Consider the following 18,935-nt stretch of genomic DNA (forward strand, 5'->3'; position numbering starts at 1 on the left):
GCCTGGTTACCTTAGTTGTAGAGTAGAACTGGTAAGGTGCGTGGAACCTCTGCCCAGCTTTCATGCTGCCACCAGCTTCAGTGAACCACTTATTGCCGATGAAGACGTGGGGTGCCTTGTCGCCGAAACGATGAAGCTTTGCTCGTTGTTGGTACCTTGATTGGTCCGACAACTTTTGCTTCGTCCTCCAGGTTTTGCCTGTTGAATAGGTCTTACCTGAATAGAAGATTCGGCGGCTGGCTCTAATGTCCCCCCGATAGCGCTGTTCACTGCCGGCACACATGTGCTCCAGTATGTTCCACGGACATACTTTAGAATTTGAAGTCAGTTACATACTGACCACTCGCACTCCCTTCCTCAAAGAGGGCGAATCGTAGGCAGCCCTGAAACAGGTGCTGCCGCAGGCCCCTGACACCTGCGCTGATATGGCCCTTCCAACGGACCTATACCAGGATGGAACATTTTATCCCTGATTCTGTTGGGATGGCAAACCTTGCTGCCAGGAATGGTACCTCTGACACGTGCCCTTCATCCCTTGGGGTATGCTCCATGGCTATACCCTCAGACTCGGCATCAGAATTACACTGACCCGGCATGCTCTCCTCCTCCAAGAGGGAGACATTAAGCAGCTCAGTCCCAGGTACTGCTGGCGCGGGCTCTCCCATAGGCCGGCGCTGCCACGGATTCGGCGTCAGAATTACACTGACCCGGCATGCTCTCCTCCTCCAAGAGGGAGACATTAAGCAGCCCTATCCCAGGCGCTGCTGGCGCGGGCTCTTGCATAGGCCGGTGCTGACACAACTCCTGCTGTTGGAGTGTATCTAGGTGGAGCATCCTCTCCATTAGGAGCTCCATCCTGGACAAACGTCCAAATATATTATGCATTACCGGAGGGGAACCCTCCTGGCCCGACTCGTCCGAGTCCATAGGGCTGACCGATTTATTGTTGGTTTTACCCCATGTCCTGGGGACCACTGCGGTCTGGGAGCCGCTGACCACACTGTCAGCGACTCTGGTGGTGATGCCGCCTTCCTCCTGGATTTACCTAAATCCAGCTCTGAAACTGTATAGATGACAATTCAGTATAATTCTGGTTTGACCATTTATATATATATTTTCTTTCTGGAATATATTTTGTCATGGCAATTAATTTTTGTACTGTGACCAAATGAATTCTGCCTCTGTTAACAGCAGGGGCATAGTAAGGTTCAGGATGCTAGATAATAGGGAATTGGGGTTGCATTTACTGGTTATGCAAGAGAAGACACAGAATGCTGGAGTAGCTCAGTGGGTCTCGTTTGCAAAATCTCATCAATTTAATGGAGATGCTGCCTAGCCTGCTGAGCTGCTCCAGCACTTTGTGTCTTCTACTGGTTGTTCAATCTGTTTATTTCACATTCTCCCCAGCTAGACAGTCCATCTAGATTGCCTCCAATCGCCTTTCTTCTCTCCCTTGCCCTATTTCTGTTGCACTGCACATGCTTACGGATAATCACATAATTATGGATAGCGCTGCACATTCATAGATATGCAAGTGACTACGACAAATTTTGACAATGATTACTTCAGAATAGTTCTGACAGTAGAAATAGAAGAAATAATTTTATTGCCACACAACCAAGGTCGGTTAAAGGTTAAATTTAGCATGCCAATGATCCGATCTATCTTAATTCATTTGATACCAGTGTTTTTTTTAATCATATGCTGTGCACATGTGCTTGAGTTGGCCGATTAGGTGTTTAATCTCAGTATGTGGATTTCTTTGATGTAAAGTTTCTACTGATTTGCTTGCAAAGCTGTCTTAAATGCTGTTGGTGCAGCAGACTTGCCCAGAGTGAAAGTGTTATGCCTGTTGCCAAATATCCTCTCATGTTTGACGGCACAGTGGCACAGCTGGTCGAGCTGCTGCTTCATAGCCCCAGGGACCCTGGTTCGATCCTGACCTTTGGTGCTGTCTGTGTAGAGTTTGCAAGCCTCCCTGTAACCGTGTGGGTTCCCTCCGGATGTTCACGTTTTCTCCCACGTTCTCAAAGATGTGCAGGTTTGTAGATTGATTGACTTCTATAAAATTGCCCCAACTCTGTAGGGAGTGGGTGAAAAAGTGGGGTAACCTAGAATTAGAGTGAATGGGTGACCGATTGTCGGTGTGGTCTTGGTAAGCTGTTTCCATGCTATGTCTCTAAACTAAAAAAAACTGAATTTGTTGTTCAACTGACATTCATTTTTTCTTTTGTTCCCAGGAGGTTTACTCATCTACCACTGAGAAAGATCCAAAGACATTCTTTTGAAGGACTTAGCAATATTATAAGAATGTGAGTTTAGTAAAAGTTGAATTCTAAATTTGAATATATTGCATTATATTTTAAATATTAAATCTACATGCATTTATAGAAATGCTTAAACTTTAGGGAGTTTAAGGAATTACATTTTCTTGGTTGCATTTCTACCTCTCCAGTGACTTCTTATTGAACATTTTCGTTGTTTATTAGGTTAGCTGTTGAGTATTGTGTTAACAATCTGTACTGCTGTTGCAAGTAATAATAATAATAATGGATGGGATTTATATAGCGCCTTTCTAATACTCAAGGCGCTTTACATCGCATTATTCATTCACTCCTCAGTCACACTCGGTGGTGGTAAGCTACTTCTGTAGCCACAGCTGCCCTGGGGCAGACTGACGGAAGCGTGGCTGCGTTTCAGGACGTATGACAATAAAACACCAATGATTTCACTTATTTTACTACCCCTGGCTGTTATACCTGATATAATCAATTGTTTCATTCTATTCTTCAAATCATCTCAATGCTTTCAGGATGGCTTCCACTTCTACCTACTCTGTGCCTCTACATCTTAATTGCCTCTTTTAATCTCTGTGCTTGTCAGAAATCTGGATGCGCTGCAATTGGCGGCAGATGAACTGCTGGAAGACTGAATCAAAGATATTATTACCTCTGATTATGCTGTTCTCCTCAGCCAACTCATCACTGTGCATAACACCATTCATAAATAATATCTTAATATCTCATTATCACTCCTATCTCGGCTTCAAACTCCATATTCTCTCCATTGTAGTGAGTCCAAACGTCGTGTACAAGCGTTGTTTTTATTAAGACAGAAGACCAAGTGCAGACCCGTTGGGTCTGCTCCCCCAACGCACCCGTTCCCTACCCATAGCCCCCACGGGAGGCGTGGTCCTCCAACTCAAGCCGTTCCTGAATGTAAGATTCCAGCACTCCCGCCTCCCTGAGCAGTGGCCTTTAAAAAAATTCCAATTGCACTTCCCCTGCGTGTTGCAATAGCAATTCGCCCTCCCCCTCCTGTGGGGTGAAAAGTTCAGAGTGTTCCTGAGTCGTCACTGATAGCCAAGCCATTGTGACGTAATCAGTTGAAGCTGGTCGTTTTAAATTCAAAATCTTTTGATTTTTTTTAAACTTTAATCAGTAATAAGGCCAGAAATAAAGCATAAAATGTTCAGTGAAAGTGATCACTGCCTGGAGGGGAAATGTGAATCAGAATATGTAAAAATCTTGTGAAAGTTGGTGGAAATTTTAAAATCTTTAATCGTGAAAAACGTGAAATATAGGATGAAATCTTCAGTGAAGCTGATCACTACTAGCTGAGCCATTGTGATGTCATCAGTGAAAGCTGGTCATTTTAAATTCAAAGTATTTTGATGTTTTTAAACTTCTTACTTACCTTTAATCAGTAATAAACAGAGAAGTAAAGCATAAAATGTTCAGTGAAGGTGACTGGGGGGAAAAATGTCAAATCACAATATGTAAAAATTTAATCGCTACCGCGTATTGTTTTTGCAAAGATGTAAAGACAGCCACATATACACACACATATATATATACACACACATATACACACATACAAGATCAGACTTTTAATGATATGATAACAGGTTTGGCATACATGTGAGTTTGGTACACTCTAACATAAAGTCATTGTTGCTGCTGTTGAGTGAGGTTGTTGACTCGAGTTCCCAAGCTAAGTTTCTGCTGTTGTTGTAGGGCACACCCCTTAACTGATGACGTTCTCTTCCCGGAAAACGCAGTCACGTGACCGTTCCAGTTCTGGTGACGAGGGTTCGATCAGTAATTGGCTTGACCACCAGGTGGCGCCACATGATCCCCCCCCAGAACCAGAGGAAGGAAAATGAGCAGACAGACGAAAAGCAGTGGCCTGAACTCATAAACACAACACCCACGCCCGGAAACACAACCGGTAAAGATGAGAGCGGCGAGGCTGGGCCACCCGTACGGGCTGACCAATGTCCCAAATGAGCGGGCTGAAGATGAGCCACCCAGGTCAAGCACAAAAGTCATATTAGGTAGACACACAGGCAGTCCTTGAGGGCAGAAGCGGGCGAGACGGTGAAACAGAAAAGAGCAAGCCTACCTTCATCCAGAAGGCGAGCCAGCATGGTCGAGGGCTGCTCCTGCTCTGGGTCCGGCCGTGGGTCGAGACTGTGGGGCCCGCCAGCGCTCAGGCTGTGGGCCGGGGGTTGCAAGGAGACCTAGGCAAAAGCTGCAGAAGGGGCGAGACGCTGTCCCTTCTCATCGACCGGTAGGTGGCGTGACAGGAGAAAACCCCCCAAAAAATCAGCGCCCATCAGCGGCTGGGAGATGTCGGCAATAACGAAAGACCAAGGAAAACGACAGGACCGAAAATGAAAAAAAACTGCGGACATGGCGAGAAATCCAAAATATCGTATTGGAACGTCGAGTCACCACTGTAGCGAGGCCAAACATTGTGTACAAACGTTGTTTTTATTAAGACATTACAGGTTTGGCATACATGCGAGTTTGGTACACTCTAACATAAAGTCATTGTTGCTGCTGTTGAGTGAGGTTGTTGACTCGAGCTCTCGAGTTAAGTTTCTGCTGTTGTTGTAGGCACACCCCTTAACTGCTGACGTTCTCTTCCCACCAAACGCAGTCACATGACCGTTCCAGTTCTGGTGGCGAGGGTTCAATCAGTAAGTGGCTTGACCACCAGGTAGCGCCACACCATCACTGAAACCAGTTAAGATTAGTCTCTTCATGTTCGCTTCAGCCTCTATCTTATTCCACATGCTTTCCTCATCCATGATCGTTATCTTATACGGCTCATTGTCGACTTCTTTGAAGCACTTTGGGATGTTTTCTACATTGAAGGTTATGCATGTGACTTTATTTAAGCATTAAAATAAAACAGAAGCTTCCCAAGCTTCTCACAAGATCCAAGGAAGCACTTGGTCATGTTCTGGAGATTTATCCGCTGTAATAGATACATAGAAAATAGGTGCAGGAGTAGGCCCTTCGAGCCTGCACCGCCATTCAATATGATCATGGCTGATCATCCAACTCAGTATCCCGTACCTGCCTTCTCTCCATACCCCCTGATCACTTTAGCCACAAGGGCCACATCTAACTCCCTCTTAAATATAGCCAATGAACTGGCCTCAACTACCTTCTGTGGCAGAGAGTTCCAGAGATTCACCACTCTCTGTGTGAAAAATATTTTTCTCCAATGTACTTACAATGTACTAATGTGCTTACCTCTTGGGTAATTTATAAATTGTTTGGCACATTACAATTAATTTACCTCCGTACCTTAACTTCCATGTTATCCTAAATGGATACATAATTAGATTGACGTTCTCTTTGAACATCTACAGTACCCAATCTCTCACCATCACCCTGATGGTAATTTGCCGTCTTTGATTTTCAGAATCATAGCCTTTTGGGTAATTAGAATGAGTGATCCCAGACTTGACATCACCTGACTCTCTATTAATTTCAAATTGTGGATGTACCAACTTTATAATTTTGATATGAGCTGCTCGGAGATTTGTCGGAACATTTAATTCGTATAATGAATTTAACCTAATAGCCATCTTGTACAAAAAGGTTCTAGAATTGTGAATAACTAGGAAGTTACGGGTACATTGAAGGATATAAGAAGATCCTTAGTACATTTTAATTCAATATAATGAAGTGGAATTTTATATTTTGGGCTTGAAGGAAAAGTAATTAGGTTACAATTGTATACATTGAGAAGGAATGCAGTGTAATTTGGATGATATGAATTCTGTGCTTGGTATGGTTGAATGTGCTTTTGGGTAATTAGAATGCTATGCTTGGGCTGGAACTATCTCCAAGACAGCTATGTGATAGACTAGGCAATCTTAATATAGCACAACTTTTAGCCAGATAACTATATGCAACAAGATATGTTTAACAACTCAGTTTGAACACCACGTACTGCTCCATGAGAGTGCAGAAATATATGCAAACAGGATCAAAAAACACGCTGTTGAAGGAACTCAGTGGGTCAGGCAGCTTCCGTGGAAGGTAATGGACAGATGTCTTTTTGGGTCAGCACCCTTCTTCAGGCTGATGAAATAGAAGTAGGAGTTAATAAAAAGAGGTGAGGCAAGAGCTGGCAAATGATGGACTCTGTGAAAAATGTCCTTCTGACCTCAGTCCTAAATATCTGGTGCGTTATCTAGAGATAAACTCCCTTGTTTCAGACATTCTAATCAAGAATAACTACTCCACACCTTCCCACTCACCTTTTCAAGTGCCATCAAACCTTATGCATCAATAAACGCACATCTAATCTTATTCTTAGTCTCCACCTTTTGTCACAGGACAATTGTCATCCCAGGGGTCAATCTAGAAAATATTCATTACAAATGAGCCAAAAATATTCCAACACATATGGAGGAAACAGTTGATAAGGGGAAAGGTTATTTTAGTTCTCATTTAGTGCAATGAGACATGGTTAAATTGATAATCTTGTTGTAAAGGGGCCTACTTCATGAAGTACCCATGGTATGACATCATTTGACAGTGATGTTTAAAAATTAAAGTCTTAAATCTAAACGGAGGTGAGAAGAAGGGTACTGACCTGAAACGTCACCTATCCATGGTCTTCAGAGATGATTCCTGACCCACTGATTTACTTTGGCATTTTGTGTCTCTTTTTGGCGCATAAAAGGCTTGGGCACAAGAGCTCATGGAATTGGGCAATTGTGTTAGCATGGAATGTAGACTTGGCAAAAAGGGATGGGCAATGAAGATACACAAAAAAATGTTTAAAAAAAACCTCATTGATATGCAGCCCATTTGATCAAACTGTGCTTGACCCTTATCTGTACCACTGCTTATTAAACATGGTCAAAGGTTCAAAGGTTATTTAATGGTCACATACACCTAGGTGTAGTGAAATGCTTCTTGCCAATGCAGCACATAAAGAAAGAATACAGACATAACATTAATAAGAGATTTAAACATAAAGAACATCCCCCCACAATGATTCTCATTATGAGGGAAGGCACAATGTGCAGTCAACTAATATAGTCACAAGCACAGTTGGACTTGGTGGTTTTCTGTCAGAGAAAAATAATGCAATGCGTTGGTTGTTATCATGGCAAGTCTTTTGCTAATGCCTACCGAGGAACATTATTTACAGCTAGAACAAAAAACACTCTCTGTAACGGGGCATTTAACATTTTCATCTGTACCTAGATAATAGTTTTAATCTTATGACTGCCCATTTGCCTCTTGATAGTCTGTCTTTCAATGCTAATAGCAAACTGCCCATTCACCATAAGCAGTGAATACTTGAGCCCCAAGAAATATGATCTCAGCTAGTGGTTATCAGTTTTATCATGCTGATTACTTCTTGTGCCATCCCTTGCCTACAGTTGAACCCATTGGCCATGAAGAAGTGGCTGTCAAATCAGGTGTATATTGTGCTAGCATAATTGCAGTGCTCAGAATTATAATGCTAAGCAAAATCAAAACTGTACTAAAGCAAAATGTGATAAAAAAGGAACTGCGGATGCTGATTTATACCAAAGTTAGACATAAAATGCCAGATAACTCAGCGGGTCAGGCAGCATCTCTGGGGGAAATGGTTAACGTTTCAGTTAGGAACATTTCTTCAGTCTGCAGTAAAGCAAGAAGTGGCTCTTTCACAGTGCATGATGATAATTTGCTTACAAAAATGGACATGGAAATGACATCCTCTCCTAACACGGCACATAAACTAAGCCTTGCAGAAAGTTAGTGATGAACTTGTAATTGCACCTACCTCCATTTTTGTATTGTTTGGGAATTAAATTACGGATATTACTCAGAAAAGCCAGTAAAAGGTCAGGTTCCCAGGAATTGATTGTGTGGTTGTACTTAAAATCAACAAACATCTACTTTGTTGAGCAATTATGACAGTAAACCTGCAATCACCAGTACGAATGTCAGAATTACCCAAAGGGCCATGATTCAACGTTTGTGTTGATTTTGAAGCTCCAATGATGATTTGCTTGTAATTGGTGACAACTACAGTAGATTCTCCACTGTCAAAATTATCAATTATGTATTGAGGCAGGGTGCAGTTCCAAAACTTGATTATATGCTTTAAGATAGACACAAAATGCTGGAATAACTCAACGGGTCAGGCTACATTTCTGGAGAAAAAGAATAGGTGACATTTCGAGTCTGAACCCTTCTTCAGACCCGCCCCCCCCCCCCCCCCCAGTCTGAAGAAGGGTCTCGACGTCGCCTATTTCCTTCGCTCCATAGATGCTGCCTCACCTGCTGAGTTTCTCCAGCATTTTTGTCTACCTTCTTCAGACTGGACCCTTTTTTGAAAATAAAAAAAACTGCAGGTACTCAAAATCTAAAATAAAAGTAGAGAATGTTGAAATGCTCAATAGGTCAGTCAGCATTTGTGGAAAGAGAACCATGTATAATGAAAGGCATTTGACTTGAAACATTAACTCTTCCCGCTGTTGAGATTGAACTAAGCAACTGATTTTCAACAGTGATGACCTCACAATGTTTGGAACTTGCTACTTGTTATGAAGTGGATGCATTTGAATAATTAATCATAATGTCACTTTACTGATGAGAATTTTAAAATTGGGTTGTTACTTAATGAGATACCAATCTGCTCTGTAGTCACGGGTTATGGGTGAATGCCATTTGGCACACATTTTGGATTTGGCAGCAGAATTTTGGGTGGCTTCAAGTTTACAGAGGATAGAATGTGGGAAGGTAGGCCAGTTATTATGAGAAAGCCAAGATCAGAGATAACAAAGGAAGGTAAAAGAGTTTTAGCAGCAGAGGACATGCCAGGGATAGAATTAGGCATTGTTCTGGTTATTATGGATATGGGCAGACTTAGAGATAATTTTGGAGTAAAGTTCAACACGAGCATCACAAGCTCAAACTATTTGGTATTGCATCTGCCATCTCTTGTGCATCTCAGATTTAGACTTTAGACTTTTAGCCTTTAGAGATACAGCTTGGAAACAGGCCCTTTGGCCCACCAGGTCCACACCAACCAGCAATCACCCCAAACACTGGTTGTAACCTACACAAGGCCAATTTTACAATTTACAGTAGTCAATTATCCTACAAACCTGTACGTCTTTGGAGTGTAAGAGGAAACCTGACCACCCGGAGAAACCCACGCAGTCACAGGGAGAACGTACAAACTCCGTACAGACAGCACCCGTGGTTAGGATCAAACCTGGGTCTCTCTTTCTGTTGGGTAGCAACTCTACTGCTGCACCACTGTGCCAGATATTGCTGACAGAGATGTATCTAGAGGCTGTGGTGCAAAATTTGTGAAGATTACTAAAGACAACAGCTTCAATCTGCCTAAAATTCATTTAAGGAAATATTTTTTGAATATTGGATGTAATAGATGTAATAGATTGGACATAAATAGGAGATGCAAAGAGAAATATGAGAGTACAGTATGACCCTATCGTTGATGCCAGTGCCTCCTTAAGCTAAAAAGATCCAGGTAAATTCTCAATTCTTAGAATTCGTTTCTCTCTACTGGAATTAAAATGAGAAAATAATTTTATAATTGTATAGATTTATTTAATTCACCAGATAATGGAATAATTAATTTCACTTTTTTTTAATCTTTCAGTGATATTTCTCAGAGTGATTCCTTGGAGAGAATTGAGACTCAAGCTTTTGTTGATCTTAAGGACTTGATGGAACTGTAAGTAGTGTTGTAAATATTATAATTTTGCCAATGCCAAACTAGTTTAACCTTGAAACCAATGTGATTAAAGGAGTGGAAAACCAAGAGCTGAATTTTAACTCCTTCGGGCATGTGAGAGTTTAAAACACTGAAAGTAAAGTGAAGCAATTAGAGTTGTAGAGTGATATAGCATGGAAACAGGCCCTTCAGCCCAACTTGCCCACGCTGGCCAACATGTCCCAGCTACACTAGTCCCACTTGCCCACATTTGGTCCATATCCCAGCAAACCTGTCCTATCTATGTACCTGTCCAACTGTTTATTAAACATTGGGATAATCTCTGCCTCACCTACCTCCTCTGGCAGCTTGTTCTAGACACCCACCACCTTTTTTGTGAAGAAGTAACCCCTCAGATTCCTATTAAATCGTTGCCCCTTTCACCTTAGACCTATGCCATCTGGTCCACGATTCCCCTACTCTGGGCAAGAGACTCTATGCATCTAACCGATCTATTCCTCTCACGATTTTATACACAAATTTTGTTGTGTTTTGTTATTAATTTTATTATGGTTTTAGTCTCCAATCTATCAACTATCACATTTAACTCGAGTGTGCTAGGATGGGTGGGAACAACTCCTTCTGGGGAGACGGGCTGATAATTTCAATGAGATACTAATTTGCCTCCTGAGCTTAGTAATGAAAGCTAAGCAACAGTAGAGAGGGATGAAGACTGGACGAGCAAATCTATGAACATTGACTGCAACCTCACAGCTGATTTCTCAAATGAATCTTTGGATGATTTTGTTCCAAAAAAAATTACACTGAGAGTCTAACTTTGAGCATCAGAGCTTGCTTTGTAAACTTAGCAGTTCAATTTCCAAACTTTGGACATGACCACTTGTAAACTGTAAGAACACAAGGAGTAACTCAGCGGGTCAGGCACGGATAGATAAAGGGTCCCAAAACATTGTCTATCCATGTTCTCTAAACATGCTGCCTGACACACTGAGTTACTCCAGCACGTTGTTTCCCTTTTTTGTAAGCCAGCATCTGCAGTTCTTGGTTTCTACTCCTTGTGAGCTGTAGTTTATCCTCATCAGCATAGTGTTGCTAATGCTGCTATACCTTGCAACTTAGAAAAGGTCCATTGATCATTGTCAGTTAGTTTCTCAATACAGGATAGATCCTTGCACACGTCCAGCTACAGAGAAGAGAGGGAACTGGCAGAGTTACAGCTGACATACGGCCATACCTACACGATTAGTGGTTCATGTTCAAAGACATTCGATGATTGAAAATCTTGCTGGAGATGAATTTTGTGCTTTGCCCAACTGTTTAAACATCATTTGGGCAAGGTGGATGCTGCAAAGACAATGCTCATACATGTGAAATTCTCGCACCCAAGAACATATTCCCTATTAACACTATTAACAATTCCAATTAACTCTTCCATAGATATCTGCAAATCGGTTAATTTTTATATGTGCAGGATTATTTATTTTTCTGGTTTCAGGCGCTCATTTTCTCAACACGTCTTTATTTTAAGTTTCAGTCACAGGTTCCAGCTAAGACACTCCAGTAACATGCTTCACTATCTCCATGGTGAGAATTTCGATTTAAAGGTCAGTCACTGAAAAGAAATAAAAGGCCATGCAAATCATTTTTTTTAATTATTAGAGTATTAACACAAAATAGATTTTCAGCTCTTTCAGCTCATAGCTGGTATTATAAATGAATAGTTAATGGTGCAAACTTGCTGTTCAGGTGCTCCCTGGTCTGACCAGGTTTAAGATTTATCTTCTTCTATCATTCTGCTGACAAAAAAACAAAATTATTATAATAAGGTAACTTCTATTCTTGTGGTATATTTCCAAAATGTATTTAAAAATTAAAATGAATAGTAAGCTTTAAAAGCTCAGAGAATGTACCACCAAGAGATACACCCATTAAATATATCAATTAAAATCACTGTTTTAAGAGAGAATTGCCATTTTATGCCGTTTTATTCAATTTCACATAAAAATAAAATGAATTGGAAAATAATGACCATGCTGGCAGACATTATTTTTGGTCTGATATTACCCCTCCTGTGTTCTCCTCCACAGAAAACCTGGTTGTATACAATGGCATAAAAAAACCTCCAGGGCAAGACTAGACCTCAATTTTGGGATTTTGATCTTCAAATGCATGGTCCATACCATTCATATTATTTAAAGGCCCCATGTGTGATTTGCTCATGTGTAAATATAGAGTCAACCCATTGGGTAGGATCCCTTCAAGTAACCTATACTTGCCATGTTCTCCAACATGTTCTACAACCATTACCACACTTCCATTATCTCATAAATACAATTGTCAATACGATACGAGACGATAGAACTTTATTCATCCCCCGAGGGAAATTGATCCAATACAATAAAGTATCATTCATGCATTCAACCCAGGTCCTCCACCACCCCCATTTTCCCATTTTGCTGACCGATCCAATCCAACTGATATTGTAACATCACATTATCACATTCTTCCCCACACCCACAATCACCAGTGCCTTAAGGTTCCTGTGTCAAATCAAATAGCCTAAATGCCATTGAGCAAATATTTAATTTGACATCTACTCAATATAAACCAGTGGGACCTACAAAGGATAAATAATCCAATAATTAGGCAACAAGATATTTCTCAACTCAGCGTGAACATTGCCATGGGAGACCTGCAATAAACAATGTAAAAAATATATATTATTGGCTCATCTCAAACACACTGCAAATGGCATATTTGGCATACATGTCAGATTCCAATTAAATGCACAGGCTATCTCGTCAAGGTTTATTTGTCTAATCAGTTTCTGTTTGCTGGAAAATATCCAACTGTAAACTCACAAAGTATAGTGCAACTGTTATATGAAACAAAGTTTTAATGTATTGGCATCCTTTTAAAACACACAAACTCAGGAGAGCAAACCGAATAACATTGCAGGAAACGTATGTTTGCCTGGACCCTAAGAAAAACTTAGAAAAAAAGGCATATATTAGGTTGCAGAGAAGGGGAAAGTTGGAAAGAACTGAGGGGATGTCAGTGACAGGGTGCAGATTGGAAGCGTGAAGGATGTAGATGGGGGTGGTGGTGCCTGAATGAACATGTTGATTGCAGATGATCTGTCTGAAGGAGATGTAAAGCTGTAAAAAGGAACTGCAGATGCTGGCATATACTGAAGATAAAGTCTAAAGAAGGGTCCCGATCTAAAACGTCGCCCATCCATTTTCTCCAAAGATGCTGCCTGATCCGCTGAAGTGCTGCCTCCAGCACTTTGTGTCTATCTTCGGAGATGTAAACCTGGTTGTTTCACGCCACTTCTCATTTTATGTTGCTGTAGAAATTTGACTGGGCTCCTTCAGGAGTGAGAGACCCTTGCAGTTCTGGGACAATCTGGTGCTCTGAACTCAGCAACGAAACAGGAAGCAGTTGGTTACTGCAGTAATTCAGTAATTTTCCTTTATACTTCAGATCCCAACCCTGCACAGGACTAAACACTCTTCCGCTACCCCCCACCCAATTCCCAATCTACTGTTCAACCTCCCGCCCCAACATAAACATCAGTTCCAGTTTTACCATTCTTTACTCCCATTAGCCAGCGATCCAAATGTGAAGCTTTGATGCCAGCTACCCACTGTGGCCATAAATACCTTGAACCCAGCCTCTGACTGAATAACAGATGCCACTTTATCAATACCAGAATATCAGCATCATATCAGTTTCAAGCCCTTGTACTCAACTGAAAATTGCAATGGGATGGCTAATGCATGAAACAGACATAGAACATAGAACAGTACAGCTCAACAACAGGCACTTCAGCCCACAATGACTGTGCTGAATATGATGCCAAGACCAACTCTTATCTGCCTGCACATCATCCATATTCCTCCATTCCCTGAATATCCACGTGCCTATCCAAAAGTCTCTTAAATGCCAATATCATATCTGCCTCAACCACTACCCCCAGCAGCACATTCCTGGAACACGCCCCCCTCTGCCATTCATTGGTGGCTGGCTTCTGGCCATAATTAGTTCAGCCATGATGGAGTAACAGATATATACAGCAGGGAAACAAGCCTTTCAGCCCCTCTCCATGTCGACTGGGTTGCCTAACCAAGTTCGTCCCACTTGCCTGCACCTGGCCCATATTCATCCAAGCTCTTCCTACCCACATACCTGTCCAAATGCCTTTTGAATGGCATTATTATGCCTACCTCTACTCGCGTCCTCTGGCAGTTCATTCCATGTACACATCCACCATTGTATGTAAATATTGCCCCTCATGTCCCTGTGAAATCTTTCCACGCTCACCTTAAACCTACGCCCACTAGTTGACTTCCCTACAATAGGGAAAAGGCTGTGACTATTCACCTTATCAATGTTCTCATGATTTTATTAACCTCAGCCTCCTAAGGTTCAGTGAAAAAAGATCTGGCTTACTGTACTTTAGCCTTTCCTTACAGCTCAAACTTGCCAGATGTGGTAGCATCCTCATAAATCTTTGTTGTGCCCTTTCCAGTTTAATTATATCCTTCCTATAGCAGGGTGACCAAAACTGTACACATTACTTCAAATGTGGCCTTATCAACATCTTGTACAGCTGTAACATGATGTCCCAATTCCTGTAGTCAATACACTGACAGATGAAGGCAAGTGTACAAAATGTTGTCGGAACCATCCTGTCAAGCTATGCACCTGAATCCTGCCCTGGTTTGCCCTGCTCTTTTTGGTGTTATTTACCTAATAAAATGCATTTGGTATAATTGCAGTTTACAAAGGAATAAACTTCAGAAATTATTGAAATCTAGCTCAGCTGACATCTTCAGGTCTATTTTGGTGATCTCCCAAGGGTATATTTGCAGTCGATCAACAAAACTCTTAATCCTTCCATTGATACATAAATGGGATATTTTTACTTGAAGCATTGCAACATATTTTGGAATAAACAGAAGATTTCTAGCATGCATATAAAGCCTGGCATGAACAAATACCCTGAGAGCTTTGAAGTTTAACAAGATCAAGAAGAAAATCACCTTTGCTTTATGTCGCCATTGTGATGAGGGAATTACACTTAAATGTCTGAGAGAGTGCTCTGTTACTTAGTTCTTTAAGGCTTTGAATAGTGTACTAATTCTGTTCCAGTATGATTCTTAATTTGAATTGATTCATTGCAACAGCTTGTTGGAATTCTATAATTGACTCGGTTTCACAGTTAAGGAAGATTAAAAATCAGTGATTGTACCCACTCTTGGTACATAAGACATCTTGGCTGGCATGGGCAAGTTGGGCTGAAGGGCCTATTTCCATGTTGTATGACTCTGTGACTCTATGACTCTTAATTACATTTTTACAGCTGCAATTAAATAAAGATTCTATTATTTATTGGTCCATTAATTTAAATTTATTAATGTTTTTCTCTTTCTAGTTCAATTCAGAATACAAAGCACCTGGTGAAAATTGACCAAGAAGCTTTCAGCAATCTACCACAGCTAAGATACTTGTGAGAGAACCTTAATTTGCAATAGTGTCGGTGAATAACTTTTTAATAGAGTGCTATTCTGTTTAATGTTCCTGCTGTATTGCACATGGCCATTGCTTGCCTTTTATTCCATATTTATAATTTATTTGTTAGTTGCTAAAGATCATAAGAGTAAATGCAGACAAATGAAGTAATCTGATCCATCTGTTTCATCTTTCTGCAGAAACAGTCCCCATGACATTCAGCAGATGGTCATAGGGTCACCCTCCATCTGAAAATTAGAAATATGTTTAGAACTCACAGGGAAATTATTATTTATAAGATTCCACCAAAGTCAAATCTCTGTGGATCACACAATGCATATCCACCTATTGCATAATTCTTCCTCTGATATTAACCTGGAGGATCATTCTTTTGAAATAATTGTTTCCAAAAATCAATGCTGAAGTTACTTTTTATTAGTAATACTTGAGTCCTTTTGTTCTGTAGTTATTCAGTTAAAATTGTTAAAAACTCCTTTCAGTTTGTGTGCCAATATCACTCACCTTTGCAATTATATTGGTTGGGTTGTAAGGAGTTAAGTACTGACTCCTTTATGGTGCTTGGGCTTCCATAAAAGAAAAGTAAGATTGAGGGTCTTGTGTTTATATACCATATTTAGTGTTTATTTCCTGCATTTAGAGTAGGAATTTATCCCAGGATGCTTTGCAGTGAGGTAGAGGGTATTTGATGTAGAACACACATGCAACATGTTAATAATAGTGTGTAGTTAATAATATTAATAAACAGGGTAATATTAGTACCGTTCTTTTTAGTAGAAAAGGATACAATCTAATAAACCTTTGTTTAGGATATGATCCAGCAATGTTTCCTCAAGACATCAAAACTGTAGCACAGCTGTTTCCCAAACAATTCTAGGTATTTAAAACCTAGACCTTGTTATCACCTACTGGCTAATATCTCCGCTTATCTTCCATCACCTTCATCCTTCGTGATGTTCCTGCATTCTGTCTTTGCCTTGATTTCTTATTGACAGAAATAAATGCCTGATTTTTTTTTTTTTTCCTTTTGCTTTTTACCTTTTAATATTCAAAAAGTTATAATTTTACATCAGTACATCAGAGAACTAAGTCATTTGGTCCAATGCAGCTGCACTGTCATTTAAAGAATTGACCATTTGGCATCTTTCATTAAACCTGTATGTTTTCTTTCAGTATTTAACCACAAATGAAAACTGTTCTGCGTTCTTCTTGCACCAGTTATTCCACTAAAGCTTTTCATATCCAAGATGGTCTTTGCAATAAATTAAGCAAGTTCTAGCCACTTTCTCTTACGTGATGCACTCTGCTTCCTGTATTCTAACGTGCATTATGCAATTAACCAATCCTCTGCTTGATGATGATTGAGATTTTTAATTCTATCTTAAAATTCTTACTCTTTTTTCGGACATCTTCATGACCTTGTCCCTGTCTTAGTAACATTCTATGGTAATACAGTCAACATTTTGTTAATTTTCCTGCTATCTTCCTGTTCTCGCATTTTCTGTATTACTGATTTTAATCCTCCATGAAGGACAGTTTTGCCAACAGTTGCTTGATCCCAAAATCTGGAATTCCCTCCCTATATCCTCTATCTCTGTCTCTCTCTGCCTCACTAATTATTTCTTGAAGATCGTACTAAATTCTGTCTTTGTGACCAAATATTTGGCCATCTGTCCTGATACGTGACTATGTCAAAGTTTGTTCAGTAAAAGTACTGTGAAGTGGCTTGTGATATTCAACCATGTAAAAGATGTGTACCACATGTATATTGTTAATGTTGTATTTGCAACCTTTCAGCAATTTATTGACACAAGAATCATTTTTTTTCAATGTATCTAACTGAAGTATTGTAGAATCTCACTTAATCCAACTTCTTTAAGTATCTGAATCACTACTCCATTTAAACAACTTTCAGATTACAATCATAGAGTGCTGAAAAAAGCTGTGTAAACTGCGCTCTATTAGTATTTCCTCAGCAACATTATTAAGAAATTTCACAGAAAATTAGGATCCATGCCTGGTATTGTTTTGCTGTGAACATAATGGGGTAGATATTTTCGATTCCAGGCTCGAAGGTATTTTGCTTATCAAAATTTATTTTGTCGATAACCCTATTTATAAGAACAGCTGAATGGTGCTAATTTCCTCAGAATCCAGATTGTGAAAAATATCAAATAAAAAGATTGAATATCGCCCCTGATAAACAATATCTGGTATTACCCAGATTTGGGAAGTATTTCCCACTGAATGTATCTACTCAATATTATTTGAGATTTGTATGTTTGTAAAACTTAAATTTCCACGTAAATCAAAATTAAATCATTTTGTGCATTTGTTAGTGTCTTTTCCTTCTCTGAAGGACTTGATCATAAATATATAACTTTTTTTTAAACTAGGAGCATTTGCAATACTGGAGTAGGACTCTTTCCTGATCTGACGCACATCCACTCTATTGCATCCAGTTTTATTCTGTAAGTGTCCAACTTATCAGCATTATTTAAATACATCTGTTGGGGTAGTGGGTAGGGAAAAGGTGTTTGCTTTTATTATCCAGGTGAGAAATTTCAGCTTGGTAAACAGTATATGTTTAACCTTTCTTGTTGAGTATGCTGCAATCCATTTGCCATGTTCAAACAATATACCTATAGCCTCAAATGAGAAGTGTTCCTTGAAATGTCATTATGTTCTTGCAATCCATTAGCTCTTCTTATGGCTGCTTTGAGTGAAATTGTCAATACGTAAAGGGAACTTTTGTGTTGAGAATGCAAGGCTGCTGAAATTAAGCAGATTCATTTACTTAAGCTTATTTTGTAGTCAGAGAAAATTGTCTGTTAATATCCAGACTGTATTAAGATTACGATTATAGTATTGAAAAAGGTGTGAGAAAATAATGTAGTTGCAATCGGTAAAAACTCTTCCATTAGTTCATTTATCCCACAGGTCTTGTGCTGACATGAGAAGTAGGCTGCAAATTATCTTTCCTCACATTCAGTATGAAATTTGCTTAATAGGGAATTGGCCATCTGAAATAAATCTAAAGTGAAAAGAAAGGAGAATCAACAAATGTGTCTCATCAATGGATAAAAGATTAGTAATTGGTATCTTTACACCATTGCCAAAAGCTAAAGTTACCCAAGGAAGATAATGAAAGGATCTCCAGATATATCCGACGGGTAAAGTGAGTTAAGACCTCAGTTTGAGACAACTCTGTGCTGGGTCAAGGCAATGAAAGGAAGGGAGAGGTATTTGTTGGGAAACCCAGGGTGGGGCTCATGAGAGAATGATTATTGTTAGAAGAGAAACATTGATTGCCATTCCTAATTAATGTTAAACAAAAAAGCATACCAATTTCAGAGTTAGCTACAATTTGCATGTGGAGTGAAATA

General features: G+C 39.9%; 1 protein-coding gene across 1 annotated transcript in view; it reads left to right on the forward strand.

The window, feature by feature from the left end:
• The window catches only part of lhcgr (luteinizing hormone/choriogonadotropin receptor), a 66,077-nt gene that overhangs the window by 17,086 nt on the left and 30,056 nt on the right, over positions 1 to 18,935 (forward strand). Inside the window, exons 2-5 of the mRNA XM_033025485.1 lie at positions 2,241 to 2,312; positions 9,940 to 10,014; positions 15,455 to 15,529; positions 17,946 to 18,020. Of these exons, the coding sequence (XP_032881376.1) occupies positions 2,241 to 2,312; positions 9,940 to 10,014; positions 15,455 to 15,529; positions 17,946 to 18,020 (297 nt within the window). The remainder of the gene's footprint in view (positions 1 to 2,240; positions 2,313 to 9,939; positions 10,015 to 15,454; positions 15,530 to 17,945; positions 18,021 to 18,935) is intronic.

The sequence above is a fragment of the Amblyraja radiata genome, chromosome 8 (assembly GCF_010909765.2).
Source record: "Amblyraja radiata isolate CabotCenter1 chromosome 8, sAmbRad1.1.pri, whole genome shotgun sequence".
NCBI lineage: Eukaryota > Metazoa > Chordata > Chondrichthyes > Rajiformes > Rajidae > Amblyraja > Amblyraja radiata.